This window comes from Pelodiscus sinensis, chromosome 7 (assembly GCF_049634645.1).
Source record: "Pelodiscus sinensis isolate JC-2024 chromosome 7, ASM4963464v1, whole genome shotgun sequence".
Lineage (NCBI taxonomy): Eukaryota > Metazoa > Chordata > Testudines > Trionychidae > Pelodiscus > Pelodiscus sinensis.
Window position 1 is genome coordinate 34867007 of NC_134717.1, and position 16821 is coordinate 34883827.

General features: G+C 44.5%; 1 protein-coding gene across 2 annotated transcripts in view; it reads right to left on the reverse strand.

Moving 5' to 3' along the window:
* Window positions 1-16821, reverse strand: part of IFIH1 (interferon induced with helicase C domain 1) — a 52273-nt gene that overhangs the window by 34757 nt on the left and 695 nt on the right. The window contains exons 1-2 of one of the 2 annotated variants that reach the window (XM_006114847.4): window positions 9457-10214; window positions 3114-3270 (exon numbers count right to left, since the gene is read on the reverse strand). In XM_006114847.4, coding sequence (XP_006114909.2) covers window positions 3114-3270; window positions 9457-9906 — 607 coding nt within the window. In that variant the 5' untranslated portion in view covers window positions 9907-10214. Of the gene's footprint in view, window positions 1-3113; window positions 3271-9456; window positions 10215-16821 lie in introns of those variants that run through there. The other variant, XM_075933504.1, reaches the window with a different exon arrangement.

The window sequence follows — 16821 nt, forward strand, 5'->3', positions numbered from 1 at the left end:
CCGTGCTGCTGCCTCTGATACAGAGGCAGCAGCACGGGGTGCCAGGTGGGAGCTGTCCTCTAGCTCTCCTCATGGACCAGCTGCCTGTCACCCTGTGCTTCTGCCTATCGGGGGGGGGGGGGGGGGAGGAGGGAGAATGGTGCAGCTGAGCTTCCAGACCCAGTGCGAGCCAGAACTGATCAGGGCTACCTGCTCACCTGGCTCCTAATACATTTTAAATGCAGAGATGCAGTGGGAGTAGGTCCCGGACCCAGCGAGAGCCAGGACTGAGCCAGGCTGCTGGCCAGCCTGCTAAAAAATTTACTGGCAGGGTGGTGGTGGAGGGGGAGGGGGAGAAATGCATGTAGCCTAGAGCATTAACCTATAAGCTTTTGCTTATCAGTTAATCGACTACACTATTACATCCTTAGTCCAAATATAGGATTTAGAATAGATGATATTTTCAGATACGTACACTGAAAAATTGCACTCACTATGTTTATAATACTTACTGTCACCATTTCTAGAAAGTATTTGATGTATTGAGGTCTGTAAATAAAGTAACACACCAGATTCTGCTTTCCATTACACTTGTATACACTTGCTAAAGTGAAAGGGGTGGCATGGACATAAAGGTGAGCAGGATTCAGCCAGTATTATAACGTGGGTCCATAAATACAGAAAACATAATAGTCAGTTTAGTCTAATAATGTTCTGTCATTGATCTGCATTCATTTCAATGAAAAGACCATGCCTCTTTGAGACACATCCCTTGCGGTACTTTTAGTTTTCAGTGTGGGTACACCAAGAGCATAAATGTCAGAATACTCATCAGTAACAACAAAGCAGTTTGTGAATTACATATGAGTAATCTAAACAGAAACACAGGAGAAAACTACACTCTGGAGTTTTCCACACTAGTAATCCAATAATCCTACAAACCAAGCCCACTTTTTAAAAACAAAAATGTAAATAAATGAATAAAGTTTCTCTTATTTTCCCTACACTGGTCCTTGTCTGCATACAATTTCAAGAAGCCGTTTTCCATTAAAAAGTCATTTGGGAACAGAGGGTGGAGATACAAAATTTTATCACCTCTCTTTTTCTAACAATGTTCTTGACTACTCATCAATAATGGAGAGTCTTTTAGAGTACTGGTTGTCCTTACAATTGTGGAGCCATAGGCTATGTCTACAAAAAACTTTCCAAAAAACTTCACTTACGTCCACACTGAAATCATGTTCTTTCAAAAAAAAAAAAAAAAAACCAAAGAACAGAGGGTTTTTTCTGACATTGGTAAACCTCCTTCTATGAGGAAGAAGCCTTTTTCCAAAAGAACACTTTTGGAAAAAGGCGTGTGTGGACGGGGAAGAGGGAGTTCTTTTGAAAGAAGAGGAAAGAGGAAAAAGCACAGGTGCCCAGGTGGCTACTTCGTCCATAGTAATCACAGCTTAAAAGTGAGATAGCTAGAAAAAGCAGATCGCTTTTTCTATGCGTTTTGGCAGTGTGGATGCTCTCTTTCAGAAGAAGTTTTTTCAGAAGATCTCTTCCAGAAAAGCTTCTGAAAGAAGCTTGCTGTCTAGATGTAGCCATATAGAAAAAGTGGGCAAGTCAGCCTCAGTGGTAAGGATTTTTCACACTATTAAATGATGTCATTTTACTAAAGTGTGTAGTGTAGATCTGGCCTCACCAGTGCACCAAATAAACGCCTTATTGCATTTTTCATCCTGCACAGTATCTGCATAGACTAACATTAAAGCTGAATGTTCAAAAATCTGGAGTTTGTACACTGAATAATGCAATACCTGAATTTACATATGAGGAATATGCATTATACTGTTTACATAAATGACAGCAAGTGTCCTGGTTACTAGAACTTACATCTGAGAAAGCTGCTGTATGGAATGAACTTTAGGAACAAATATGCTATTAGCTGGCTCTGGCATCATTCTGGGGTGACTCCTTGATGCTCTACCTAGCTGCTCACTGTCCTGCACTGGGCATAGGGTGGTGGTTGGGTTGCTAATCCCTGCAACCAGTGGCTGCTTGCCCAGGGTTGCTGGGATCTGGCTGATCCTGCTACTAGCAGGGAGATGCCCCATTAGAAGCCTGGACTATTCTAATCAGAGCCATAGAAATTCACCAGGTGAGGCTAACTACATACATATCCTTAGAGCTAGTGTTTCCTCAGATGTTCAAACTGGGAAGATGGGGATGGGGAGACAGTTCAGAAAACTGATGGAAAAAAATTTGGACCTTCCTGGACAAGTAGATTTAACAAATCTGGCCGTGAACTTCTAAAAGCCCTAAAAACTTCTAAAATGTCCCAGTATGTGCTTGGTACAGTCTAAATCTTAGAAGAGACATCTGGGTTGCTGCTGCTGTTTTAGCTGTTGCAGAATCCCAGTCAGCAATATGGAAAGGATGATCCTAAAACATTACAGTCGTTCTGTGGTTATATAGTTACTAGCAGCTGAAACACTAAGGCTCTTTCAATTTTGTCAATTACAAGAATGAACTAAGTATTTGTTTCCTCTATTGTATTAAATATTTGAGACCTCTGATTATCTTACCTATACAGGAGAGCTTCAAGAGTACATGCATTTGTAACTAGTAGTTCTTAGGAAGACATGAACCTTTCTAATGTGCAAGAAACCTGAAACTGTTATTTTGTTTCAGAGAGGTATCCATGTTAGCCTGTAACTGCAAAAACTATGAGGAGACCTATGGCACTTTAGAGAGTAATAGATTTTTTAGGGCATAAACTTTTGTGGATAAAACTCTGTCATTTTGTGTTGATAAAAAACAATTTCCAGAACGCCTTTGTGCTGAAAATTGTATGGATTTAAAAAATACTGTATTCAAAACAAAGTTAATAAAGGTTGGGTAAAAATATGCAACTGAATTATAATTTTAAATCGTTACTCTTCACTAAATTTGTTATTTGTCTGGTTATGTGTTTAAAAGTCTCTTGAATAAGAAATAAGAGCCCTATCCTGACACCCTTATATGAGTAATCCTTAAATAAGTATTCCCACTGAAGTCAATTTTGGAATTAGGCACAAGAACTCAGTACAGACACAAAAAGCAAACTGGTCAACAGTCATAATTTAAACAGTCATAATTACCAGTACCTTGTATATTTCCACATAGTTCATCTGCAAGGTGTCCATGTTTAGTTTCACGCAGGGCATCCAAAAATGGAGAGAACCAGTCTTTCTTCTTTATTATTCTACTTAACAACTCCCGTGCACCATCTCTCTTCCCATGATTTGCAATTACAGCTAAGATCTAGTTAAAATAAAAGGGGAAATCAAATCCTCAAAATAAGATTAAAACCTCAAAACATTTTTTAAAAGGCTCAAACAGCATAGTAAAGACAAAAGGTACAGAACTCTGGTAGAAGATTTTCCCCCCTGAAGTCTGAATACACACAGATATAGATAAAAATACAAAAGAGGCGAGACAATTGTTTGTTAATAAGGTGAGATTTATTGCATTGTCACCTTGTCCATCTTCACACACATGCTTCTTACAGGATAAAGCTTTAAATCCTATTCAAAATCTGAATAATATATTGTCACCTCTCTTACTTTGTGAGTTTCAGCATCACTGATTTCTTTGCAACAGTCTGACCAGTGGTATATATTAAAATATGTGGTAGGCAGCCCTGAAAAAAGAGGTACTGAAGTTGAAGAGCCTAGCTGGTTGCAGACTAAACCCAAGGCATGACCACACTCTGGGTGTGTCTAGACTACATGCCTCCTTCGACGGAGGCATGTAGATTAGCCAGATCGGAAGAGGGAAATGAAGCCGCGATTAAAATAATCGCGGCTTCATTTAAATTTAAATGGCTGCCCCGATCTGCCGATCAGCTGTTTGTCGGCAGATCGGGGCAGTCTGGACGCGACGCGCCGACAAAGAAGCCTTTCTTCATCGGCACAGGTAAGCCTCGTGAAACCAGGTTTACCTGTGCCGATGAAGAAAGGCTTCTTTGTCGGCGCATCGCGTCCAGACTGCCCCGATCTGCTGACAAACAGCTGATCGGCAGATCGGGGCAGCCATTTAAATTTAAATGAAGCCGCGATTATTTTAATCGCGGCTTCATTTCCCTCTTCCGATCTGGCTAATCTACATGCCTCCGTCGAAGGAGGCATGTAGTCTAGACACACCCTCTGTGGTGTGCCTGTGTGCACAAACATACCCTTCCCCTGAACTGAGAGATGGACCACATGGTCTATCTCCCCTCTTTCACAGTTGGGGGATGGGCATATCTTTTCCCATTTACAATTGTATAATATCTCCATGGCAACTAAAGCAACTGTTTCCATGGAACAACTTATGAATTTTAGCTTGGTGGATGGTTTCCTTTTTTTAGAATGTTAATTGCAGTGTCTAATGTTACTTTTCTCATGTCCTTTTCCAGCCCCTTCTGTTCCATTTCTATCTTCTCCTGTTTCCCTTCATACATTTCTCCACCACTTTGTCCCCTTTCCTTCCTATTCCTTTGCCAATGCTTCCCTGTCGCCTGATCATCCTCTACTCTTGAACGTACTTTCTGTGTTCTTGGAAGGCAGTTCCTATTTCTTCTCCTCTTCTTATTCAAAAATGGACCCCAGAAGACACAGCTAGCTAGGTTGGCTCCTCCTGGTTTCCAGGTATATAGTTTTCTACAGTGAAGAACCAGGATGTTTGGAGGAGCAACCAGCTCCATGTGGCCAGTTCTCCACAGCCCATTGTTTGAGAACCACTGAATTAATGTATTCACTGTTCTACCTGTAGTGTTAAAAAAGTACATAACGGTAAACCAGATTTTCAAAGTCTTTCACTTTTCATCACCTTCACAGTAATGATAAAATAGATAAGATATTAGCTTTGATACAGGATCTTTTTGTTTTCCAGAAAAATATTCAGCATTGAAGTTATATGAAAAAAGCTATTGAAGTCATTTGTTGCAGAGTGGTTAGTTAGTTGGTTTATTTTACCATTTTACTTGTAGACATATATTATAAATTCCAGCAGCCATCTCCATTTTAAAAATAGGAAAAATACCCGCTCACACCAATTATAGCTTCTCTATGACTAATTATTTGAATTACAGTGGCACTTTTAGAGCCTTTCTGCTTGTAACAATATAAACACATAATAAGAACAAGAGACCAAAGTGCTTACAATCCAAGTTTTTTATTCAGGGAAGCATGTGAAGACATGTTCAAAATTAAACATGATTAAATCACATTGAAATCAACAGGACTTAAGCACATGATTGAGGCTAAACATGGGACTTGAGCATGTCAAGCACATACTTCTGTTTTGTCCTATTCCCTCTCCCCTCACTCCCATCTTGGTGTATGTTCCAGAGATTCAGGTGTGAAGACTGCCGTCTTCCAACTTCCTTGCTGGAATTCAAAGACAATGTTCTAGAGATGCTCAACCCCCCCTAGAAAATCCACAATCACTACCAGAGAGCAAAAGTAGGCTGACATGGATATAGACACTCTCTCTCAGACCAAACGAGGAGATACATCTTCTCTCTGCAAAATACAGGACAGCATGTGGCATGGAAAAAGCCAACAAGAATGCCATGAACATAGGGAGTGTTTAGCAGTCAGAAACTTACTAGCATTCAAGGCTGGATCTGTTGCAGCATCAGAATGTAACATACCTGTACAATATCTACCACAGGTAGCTTTGCTGTCATCATTGGCATATAAGTCTGTCACATTTCTCGCCTCCTATTGGATGGGTATTGAAAAGTTCTTAGGGCACTCTGTCTGCCTAAGGAGTCCCTATGACACAAATTGTGTTAGAAATCTTTCTATGTTGATGGGGTTTTTGGCTTACTCTCCACTAGTCTTTTGTTTATTCTTCAATATTCTAATGCAGAAAGAAGTAGAAGGGAGCAGCACCAGCCACCTAATCAACGTGTGTCAGAGCTTCCCACAGCTGTCTTATCTGGCTAGTACACTAGAGTCACTGTCTCTGTCAACACAGTGAGCTGAAGTTATGAAAGCAAAATACACAGTGTATCTCCACCATCAAAGAAGCGCTAAACTCAGAGTGGCCAACAGCACATTGCAACAAAGAGCAAGGCAGATTAGTTCACTCAGACTAGCTACATCTGGCTGAATAGATGCAAAGGTCCTTTAATGGACATCTAAGAGGTATGTATGATGGAATCAAAAGCACAACAGTCTTTCAGCCAAGATGACCGCCTCACTCAAATGTCTCAATGGAGATATCAGTACAGACAGGAGCAAACAGATGCAATATTATCACAAACAGTCACATGAAACCACTTTTTCTGAAAAAGTACCCCAGCCTCCAGACTATCAAAGAACTCAATATAGAACCATCTATAAATGAGTCTGAAAATTTCCCTATCACCAAGAAAGACTATAGGAAAAGAGGAACTCAGCTAACCACTAAAACAAATAGGACAGACTATCTTAAACATATGGATGATATCTTGTTTCCTGCCCAAGGGATGAAGAGTACCACAAGCCATGAAGAATGCAAGCACCACAACACTGTATATAAACAAAGAAAATAAGAGTGAGTGTGGCATCTACAGAGGAAGTCCTTGTTGCTGTTGGAAAGGCATTCACACAGGTCATTCTAACAAGACTGAAAGCTCTTGCTGAATGTGTATTTACAAAGCGTCAGTGTGATTTCTGTCCTAGTAGGTATATCAACTATTGAAATGGTCTTCATGCACAGACCTTTGCAAGAAAAGCCTCAAGAACTAGAAAAACTTGGTCTGGCCTTAGTAGTTCTTACAAAGACTTTTCAGCTAGCCAGCAGAAAGGATCTTTTCCAGCTGAAGTCCCTTTTGCTTATTCTTCCATGCTCAAATACAGAAAAAAGGCAGAATTTAGCAGCACCAGCCACCTAATCAGCATGTGTCAAAGATTCCCACAGCTATCTTACCTGGCCAGTACATCAGGAACACTGTCTCTTTGTCAACAGAGTGGGGGCTGAAGTTATGGAAGCAAAATACACAGTATATCTCCACCATCAGAGGAGAATTCTCTAAAGAGAATTGGTCCCCCTCCCCACCGAAATCTCTCTAAGGCTACAGTTTAATATGATGGTGATCACTCTAACACCTCTGAAAGCCCCAAAGCACAGGACCATCTCCATGAACCATTCTATGGGTGGGACACTGGGTGATCCCACTTCGGGGTGCTCTCTCTGCACTGGATGCTTCCCTTATCGTTATATAAGGTTCAAAGCAAATGAAATGTATTAAACAGCAATTTTTTAAAAATAAAGAAAAAATGGGAAAGGTTAAAAGGAAAACACATAACTCTACTCTGAGGCAGAGGACATCATGAGTGGCAGTCTCTGGAATGTAAGGGAAGTTCACACTCTGTTCCTTAGACATCCAAGGCCCCCTTCTCAGGCCCAGACTGCTGCAGGGATGCTGTGGGTTGGATACTTGCTCTGATCATGGTCACACATCTTCAGGCTCTAGGTGGCAGGACTCTTCTTACTAGAATCGGCTTCTCCATCAGGGATATGATTCCCTTCCCAGTCTAGCCTGAAAGAACTCTTGGCTAAGGGTGTCTCTGCATTGGGCCCTCTCTTCAGGGCCTCTCCCTCCAGGAGTGACGTGAGTGGGGCACAAAGGGTCATATGTCTCCCCCCAAATGCTGGGGGGAGAGGAGACAAGCAAGGGACTGGCAGGCAGAGCTGTCCTCTCCTATGGATGGTTTGTCCAACTGTCCCATGCCCTGTGCGTTGCAGCTAGCAGTAGGGGTCAGCCCTCAGTGGAATGACCTGGCCCCACCCCACTCTGCTCCCCTGGTTCCCAGCTGCATCACTTTTACTTCCTGCCACTGGTGATTGCAGGGGGCGGTTCCGCCCCTTTCACAAATCTCCTCCCTCAGCAACAGACCAGAAGATTAGCAGGGTCCTGGCTTCAGGGGTCAGAACTACCCCACACTCACAGGCCACAACAGGAAGTAGAGTGAACAAGACCCAGCACACTCTGCTTCTCTGACTCCCAGCTGTATCGCTCAGTGGAGGAGGCTTGTGGAAGGAGTGGAATCACTCCCCCGTCCTCCACACTCACCAGTGGCAAGAAGCAGAGCAATGCTGCAGGGAGCAGAGAAGGTTGCAGGCGGGTCACTCTGCTTGCCATCTCTGATGCCTGTGAGTACAGGGAGGGAGGGGCTGACCCCTGCTGCAGATGCCAGGTCTCCGTTAGTTCTCCCCATCAACATCATTTGTGGGAAGGGATTTGGGGAAAGGGATGGAATAGGACAGGGAGGGAGCAGATAGGGACAGGAGAGGTTGGAAGGGGCAGAGTTTGGGGGAGGAGGTGGAGTAGGGGCAGGGCAAGAAAAGGCAGGGACTTCCCCTTAGGGTTGCCAGATGATTTCAACAAAAATACCAGACACACTTGACATTATATTGCAATCTACATTCCATCTTATTTAGAAAATACCGGACACTTAAATTTGCTCATTTACGTTTTCTCAATTTGTTTCCTGGGACAGAAAGCTCAAATACTGGACTGTCTGGTTCAAAACTGGATACCTGGCAACCCTACTTCCCCTGGGCTAGAGGTTGCATGGGGAGGAGTCTCATGGAGGAAGTCACATGACCAGTGCCTTCCTTGCATCCTTCCCCAGTACTCACCATTGCCCTCCCCCCACTCCCTGCTGGCCCCAGTTGTTCACCACATCCCACTCCAGTGGGCTCCAGCCCCAGCTCCACCCTCCTCAGCATGGGTCCTGTTCTACCTTCAGCCCAGAGCTGCTTCTCTCACCCCAGTTGCTGCAGCCCTGCTCCCAGCATGGATCTTCTCCCTGGTGCTCTCTGATTGGCTCCGTTTTGCTCCTCAGCTCAGTTTGGGCCCCTGGTCTCTCCTTAGCTCGGCCCCACTCTCTGACCAGGCAATTCCAGCTCACACAAAGGATGGCCCCCTCCCACTCCCTCATTAGCCGGTTTTCCCGTCAATCACGCTGACTTGGAATGTTGGCTTCTCCCTATTGCCCCTGGGGACTGTCCCTCTCAGGGTCCTGATTTCTCATTGACCCTTCCTTTTGCTACTGGCAGCTAGTCAGCCCCCAACCCTATTGAGCTGTAGCAAGGGGCCAAACCGTCCTTTACTGGAAGGGGCAATTAGGGGAAACTGGGGGCGGAGGGAGAAGAGGGCAGCAGGAAATGAGGGCGCAGAGGAATGGGGAGACCCTTGGGAACACTGTGACGGGGAGATGTACAAGTTAGGGCAATCATCCAGGGCAGTCCTCGCCCAGCACTGGGAGGAAGCACAGTTCTGCAGAAGCGTGGTGGCCACCGAAGTCACCACACAGCTGGCGGGAGACTAGGAAGGCCAGGGTCGGCTGCCCGGGCTGCAGGGAAGGAATCCCAGAGCCAGCGCTTCTCCGGGGGCGGGGCGGGAAGCAGAAGGGCTCGGCCTGGGTGCAGCTTTCCTGGGGCAGCCTGGAGGGGGGCAGAGCGACCTACCCGTTCATGGTCCTCATCCTGCAAGAGTCCCTTCTCCACACACTTGTTAGTGACCTCCGGGCTCATCAGCTTGTCCACCAGGGTGCCATAGAGCAGCTGCACCATTTTCACGCACATGTCGTGGTCGGCCTCCTCCGCCGGCGAGGGCAGCTGGCTCAGGCTGGGGTTCACGTAGCAGACGGCCATATCGCTGCCCCCCTGCTGCAGCGCGGTGACGAACTGCTGGATCCAGCCCGGCTCCTTGCAGCCCCGCTCCACGACCCCCAGCAGCTCCCCAGCCGCCTGCTGCTCGCCCCCCTGCCGAGCGACCGCCCGGATCCGCTCCTTTTCCTGCACGCTCAGCGTGTCCAGACAGTCCAGCACCGGCACCACCCGTATGTACTGCGTGAGCCGGGTCCTAAAGCAGGAGATCAGATAAATGAACTCCTCTTCGCGGGAGGGGGCCGACATCTTCTCTGCGTCCAGGTTCAGTGGCACGGCTGGGGCAGTTAGGAGTCGCTTCCGGGAGTCTCCAGTGCCCAGGGAGGAGGGAGGGTCCCGAGCTTCTCCGGCACTCAGCTCCTAGCTGCTTGGAGCGGGCAGGTGGCTGCGGTTCTTCTTGGGCGCCAGTGCAGCCACACAAACAGCTTGGTGGACGGGTGAAACTGCTGGCTGGGCACGTCTCTCCGAGGTACCCCGCTCCGTGCCTCCGAGGTTTTGCTGAGCTGGAGCTGACCACAGCGCTTTTAAGCTTCCCCAACCGGCCGCTTTCGGTTTCGATTCCTGCGGGCTGTTCGGTTTCCAAACGAAAAGGACTGAGCCATCTTCCTGAGTCCGCAGGCGGCCAGTCCCATGCTTCACTTTTTAATCTTTTCTGTGCACCCCCATGACCAGTTCTGTATAGATTCCTATCCCACCCACATCCCAACAACCTCTGCAAAGATTAAAAAGACAAGGACTGTTCAACTTAGAAAAGAGACATTTAGGGAGTTATTGATTGGGGGGGTCTATAAAATCAGGAATGATGTGGAAAAAGTGAATAGAGAAGTTTTATTTTTTTACCCTTTCACACAATACACAAAAATTCAATGATATTAATAAGTAGCAGATTTAAGGCAACAAGAGGAAGTACTTTTTCACACAATGCACAGCACAACTAGCCTGTGGAACTTGTCATGGGAGGTTGTTATGGACAAAAGTACAGTTGTGTTCATAAAATAATAAGTTCATGGAGGATATGTCTATATGCAGGGCTGGATGGAGGCATGGGCAAGCCGGGCAGCTGCTCAGGGCGCCAACCCAGATGGCAGCTGTAAGGGACCCGCGGCATCCCTTGCAGCTGCCATTAGGAGCTGCGCGCCCGGCTCCCACAGTGGCTGGACAGCAGCGCCCTTGCCCCTACGGTTGCAGGGCCATGCATGGCCCGGCGCGTGCACTAGCAGCACTGGCCGGGTTGGGCAGCGCATGCGCCGTGTGCCCCACGGGCGGGCCTGTGCATGAGCCCTGCGCCCGGGGGCAGCGCCCAACGTGCCAAAAGGGCTCAGGCCAGCCCTGTCTATAAGTGACTATTAGTTAAAATGATCATGGGCACAACCCCATGCTCTGGCTTTCCCTAAACTTCTAGAAGCTGGGACTAGGCAATAGGAGATGAATCACTCAATAATAGACCTGTTCTGTTAATTCTCTCTGAATTATCTGCTACTGGCCACTATGGGAAAACAGCACACTGGCCTAGATGGACTATTGGTCTGACCCAGTATGGTCATTCCTATGTTCTTACATAGAGCTGTAATTAGATATGAACACAGAAACTCTCCTCTGTTTATTTTCTCTTCTAACACTGTTTGTTTTCTGTTTCCCTTTTTTTGTACTTCCATTCTGGGTTTTGGTTTCAATTCACTCTGTGCAATTTAGTTTCATTGTTGTCTCTTATCATTCCTTTTTTATTTCTGGTTTGTTCTATGTCCCTTCTGAAGCTCCTTCTGTCTCTAAGATTTCATATTCATCCCCCTCTGACTTTCCTCTTATACTTCTCTCCAAAACATCGTCACTATCATCAGTCACTGCACTTTCCTTGTATTTTTACATTTTCTGATTTTGGCTGTCATTTTTCTTCACAATTTGGAACAGAGTTTTCCAACCTAAAGATCCTTGTTGCTAAGTAACATGGTTATTCACCCTTACTTTTTCTGAGCATCCTAGTTGCCATGGCACCCTTGGTTAGCACAAGCACAGGGTTATAGATAAATAGATTATAGGAATGATAGTCAGATCTGTAAAGGTATTTAGGTACCTACAGATTCAGATAGGTGCCTAACCTTAGGTACCTCATGGGATTTTTGTTTAAAAATCTTTACCTTTGAGTAAGAGGGTGAGTTTCTTTCTGTAAAAATGTCTACACCAAGACATGCAGGAATCCATTCTATATACTGTATGTGGAGTTTTATAAAAGTATCCTTACAGTCACATCTGACAGCAAAGCTATACTTCCCAACAATAATGCTTCTATTATAACCCTGTTAAGGGTTGGGTTAAGATACTTTTGTTTTAATTTGGCTAAAACCAGGAATAAGCATGGTGGCTTATCTCCCCAGGTAAGAAAAGACTGATACTACACACAGGGACTAGGAAAGTGAACAGGTAACCAGTTAACCGTTATCAAGTAAGCATCACTCTTCCTGGGTGATGCTTACCCAGTAATGGTTAACTGACTCCCAAGAGTAGTCCCCCGCCTGTGGCCCACCACAGGCAGAGGGCTGCTCCAGCCCTCCTGTGCCCACTGCACCACAGGGCAGGATGGGAGCTTGCAGCCCTACATTGAGCCAGGAGCTCTGTGCGGGATGGGGGTGGGGAGAGAAGGCTGGGCCCAAAGGGGACAGCAGAGGCAGCACTGCTGGGTTTGCGTCCCCCCCCCATTTAATTGGTTAACTGATTAATCCTAAGGTTTAAGCAGTTAACTGATATTACATCTCTACTGGGGACTAGATTCACAAGGGGATTCATGCATTGTGACATTCAGCATTACCACACTTAAAAGTTGCAGTTAGTTTGCTGAGGGCTTGGCTACCCTTACAGTGCTGCAGCCGAATGTTTCAAGCTTGGTGCAAATAGGCACACAGGCAAGACTGGGGACTTTGAGGCAGGAATGTTTTTACACAATCATGCATATTCAGCATAGTACACCCTGATCACGCCAAAAGGAGGAGTAAAATGGTAATTTTATTTCTGATCATCAAAAAGCAGATGCAGCCATAACATTGTTAACTACTAACATAGTTTTGCAACATCCTGAGTATCAGGGTGTTCTCCAAATAAGGGTGTGTTAGGTATATTACACAATGGCTGTGTCTACATTGGCAAGCGCCTGCTTTTGTGCAAAATCTTGCCGCCTGTCTACACTGGCCGCGAGTATTTGCGCAAGAACACTGACGTGGTAATGTACAAAATCAGTGCTTCTTGCACAAATACTCTGACGCTCCCACTCAGGGATAAGTCCTCTTGCGCAAATATTCTTGCGCAAGAGGTCAGTGTAGACAGGCAACCTTAATTTCTTGCGCAAGAAAGCCCGATGGCTAAAATGGCCGTTGGAGCTTTCTTGAGCAAGAGAGCGTCTACACTGGCACGGATGCTTTTGTGCAGAGGCACATGCCAGTATAGACGCTCTCTTGCGCAAATACTTTTAATGGAAAAACTCTTCCGTTAAAAGTGTTTGCACAAAATCATGCCAGTGTAGACGCAGCCAATATGTAATCAATTGTAGATATTATTAGAATGACCACGTTGAGTATAAATATAGGAGTATAAAGAATAAGCAGTAGGGGGGACTGAGCAAGGTATTCCCACATATCTTGCTTGCAGCAACTAGAAGCTGAACCATTCATTTCGGTAGATGCATTGTGGGTGCCTCTATGCTTGGGGAAAGAGTGAGGCCACGACCTCCTGTCTGGCAGTTGTAAGGCTGCTTACAGTTGAACTGCGTGTGATTTATAGAAATAAGTACATGTACATCTATATCCTTAAAGCTTCAGAGGGGTAGCAGAGTTAGTCTATAGCTGGAAAAACATTGAATAGTCTATCAGCACCTTCAAAACTAACAAAACATGTAGACGGTATCATGAGCTTTCGTGGGTACACAGATGAAGAAGTAGGTTGTACTCACGAAAGCTCTTGATACCAGCTACATGTTTTGTTAGTCTAGAAGGTGTTGCTAAACTATTTGTTGTTTTTCAAGTATATCCTTAAAGTTGCATACCTTGTGTATTGTCCAGCTGGTTTTGGAACCCACAAGGGGAAAGGCTATTCTTGATTTAGTCTGGATCTGGTTCAAGAGGTAAATATAACTGGACCGCTTGGAAATAGCAACCATATTGTAATAAAATTGAACATCCCTGTGGTGTGAAAAACACCTCAGCAGCCTAACACACTAGCATTTAATTTCAGAAAGGGGAATTATACAAAAATGAGGAAGTTAGTTAAACAGAAATTAAAAGGTCCTGGGACAAAAGTAAAATCTCTGCAAACTGCATGGAAACTTTTCAAAGACACCATAAGGCATAAGGATCCTGTGCAAAACAGGGTTTTTGCGCAAAAAACCCCCTAGCCACATTACTTTTCCCCCCAAAGAAACCCTTTGTGCAAAACCGGCGTGCAAAGATTATGCAAATGAGGCATGGTGATATGCTAATCCATGTCTCATTTGCATACACACTGCCAGCAAAACCGGCAGTGTAGACGAAGCCCTATCGGATAGTAACTTAAAAGTTAAACACCCAGAATACAGCATAACTGCAGCTACTGTAGGAAAAGACCTTATGTTATCTTTTCCCCAGTGAGACTGTTTGCGTAAGGATGAAAGAATCTGGCTCATAAAGAGATGTTTGCAAGTCTATAGTGCCTTTCATCAGAATATCTCTATACCATTTACAAACCTTTAACCTGAAAAACAAGTAGTCCTGAAAAAGTAGGTTTTGAACATGAAAGCTCATACTTTATATATATAATTTCCAAATAACTCCCCTCATTTCAAAATAACAAGCACAGCGTCCACACTACCAAGCCTGTTGTTTCAAAATAACTCCTGCTTGTCATGAGGAATAACACTTATTTCAAAATAGCTATTTCCAAGTAGCATTAGTGTAGAAGCTCCACTGCTGCTATTTTGAAATAACTATATACCCTAGTGTTTCCTGGGGCTCTAAGTCGAAGTAACACATCCACATTAAGGGTAAGTCTACACTGCAAAGTTATTTCGGAATAAGCTATTCTGGAATAGCTATTCTGAAATATCTTATTTCAAAATAGCACATCTACACTGCAGGGAAGCCTCAAAATTAGTCTGAGGCAGACTTCCCTAATGTAGACATGCTATCTTGATTTAGAGCCCTAGGAGGAATAACTTAGAATGACCCTGGTGAGGGGCTATTTCGAAGTAGCAGAAGTGGAGCTACACACGCCTTATTTTGAAATAGCTATTTCAGAAGTAGCGTTGTTCTTCGTAGAATGAGGCTTATAGAAGTCGGAATAAGCTGTCTTTTATTTCAAAATTATTTCAAAATAATAGAACTGCTGTGTAGACTCTCGCATAGTTATTTCAGAATAACAGCCATTATTCTGAAATAACTTTGCTGTGTAGACACACCATAAGGGAGCCTGCCTCAGACTAATTTCAGGCTTCCCTGTAGTGTGGACACGCTATTTCAAAAGTTATTTTGGGAATTATTATTCTGAAATAAGTTATTTTGAAATAGTTTCCTAAGGTGCCACAGGACTACTCATTTTTAAAGTTACAGACTAAAACAGCTATCTATCCCTCTGAGACCTTTAACCTGAAGGCACTCTTGCTTGATAAGGGGAAAATTGATATGTTTTTCACGAAATATTGTAGGCTATCTCCTGGCATCTCAGCAAATTGTGGGAAAAGAGGCCAATCACCTATCATTCCTTCTACCATATCTCAGAATTCAGCTGTTCCCCATTCCCTTTCCAAACTGCTCACACCCAGCATGGTGTAAGGGCAGAGGAATGCACTAGTCCATTATTGGAAAAGCAAGAAAGCAGGTGCTGTTATACTGGACAGAATTCTCACTGATTGATCCAAACGTGCTGACTATATGAATCAAAAGGAGGAAGGTATTGACTGAGAACTCCATGTTTGATGTTATTCAGGTATTTGTGTTTTATTTATTTTCAGAGCAGTTACACTCAGTACACTGATGCTTCTGCGTGCTGCCACCAAGACTGAATGTTGAGATTGACTCATTATAGATACCTAGGACAAACCTCAGTGGTTGGGGAGGGTTCTTTAGCCAAGAGTGGGCTTATGCCTCCCCAGTTCCTGGAACCAAATAGGACAATCAGCAGTGGCTCCAGAATGTCAGGACCTGAAAGGCCACTTTCCTGAGTGATGCTTGCCCTGATACTATGTTGCTATAACACTACAGTGAGATCTGCTTTCAGAGCTGAAAAGTGAATGGCAATGGCAATAAAGAAGCCTGCCACCCCACTTTGCCACAGGTCAAGAAAGTGGGCCCTCAGTTCCAAGCAGGGAAATCAACAGTGGGAAGCAATTGTGATGGGGATATGCATGGCAATTGTGTCCTTTTGCACTGTCTGGGAAGTGTGCAGGAGTAGGAAATTAAATTGCTACAACCTGTGCATGTAGACCAGGTTTATGCCTATTTTGCATAGATAGTGTCTATTGCACAGAGCAGTAGTGAATCAGTCCAAGAACATTTGACTTGTAGAATATAGGTATACATGTACAGGTATTAGATGCTTGAAAATATTAAAGGTACACACGAAATCCAGTCAGTTAAAAAAAAAGTTAGTTTCTGTTATTAAACAGGTTTCAGAATCCCTGGTTTTAGAAACATGTTTCCATTTTTTAAAAAAAACATATTTTCCCTCTTCCCTATTACTGATTGAAAGGCCAGTACAAACAGCAGGGATCTCTGCTGAAGTGCTTTGTGTTGTTTTCTCTCATGGCTTCAGTAATGAGCATACGTAGAAGTTACTTGAAACAATAGGAGGGAAAACACTTCCAGACGAACAATGATTTTGAAATTGAGGGTTAGGTTATGTATTACATAACTTATACAGCCCCTAATGCTTCAAAGGATGTCTCTGAACAGAAAGGTTGGACACCGAGCCCCTGTCCATGTTTAAATACCCTCTTCCCCCTCCAACCCATTAGTTCTGTTATTACTCACCTTGGAAACCCCCCAGCCCAGCCTCCCCCTCTGCCTAACATTGGAGCTATGGCTCAGCCCCAAGCCGCCTACTTTCTCTACGCAGCCTGGCTCGAGCGTGACTCAGTTCCTGTAACTCAGTAACTGAGCAGGCCAAGAATCCTGCCCCCACTCCGCTTGCCCGCCCCTCCCCCACGCA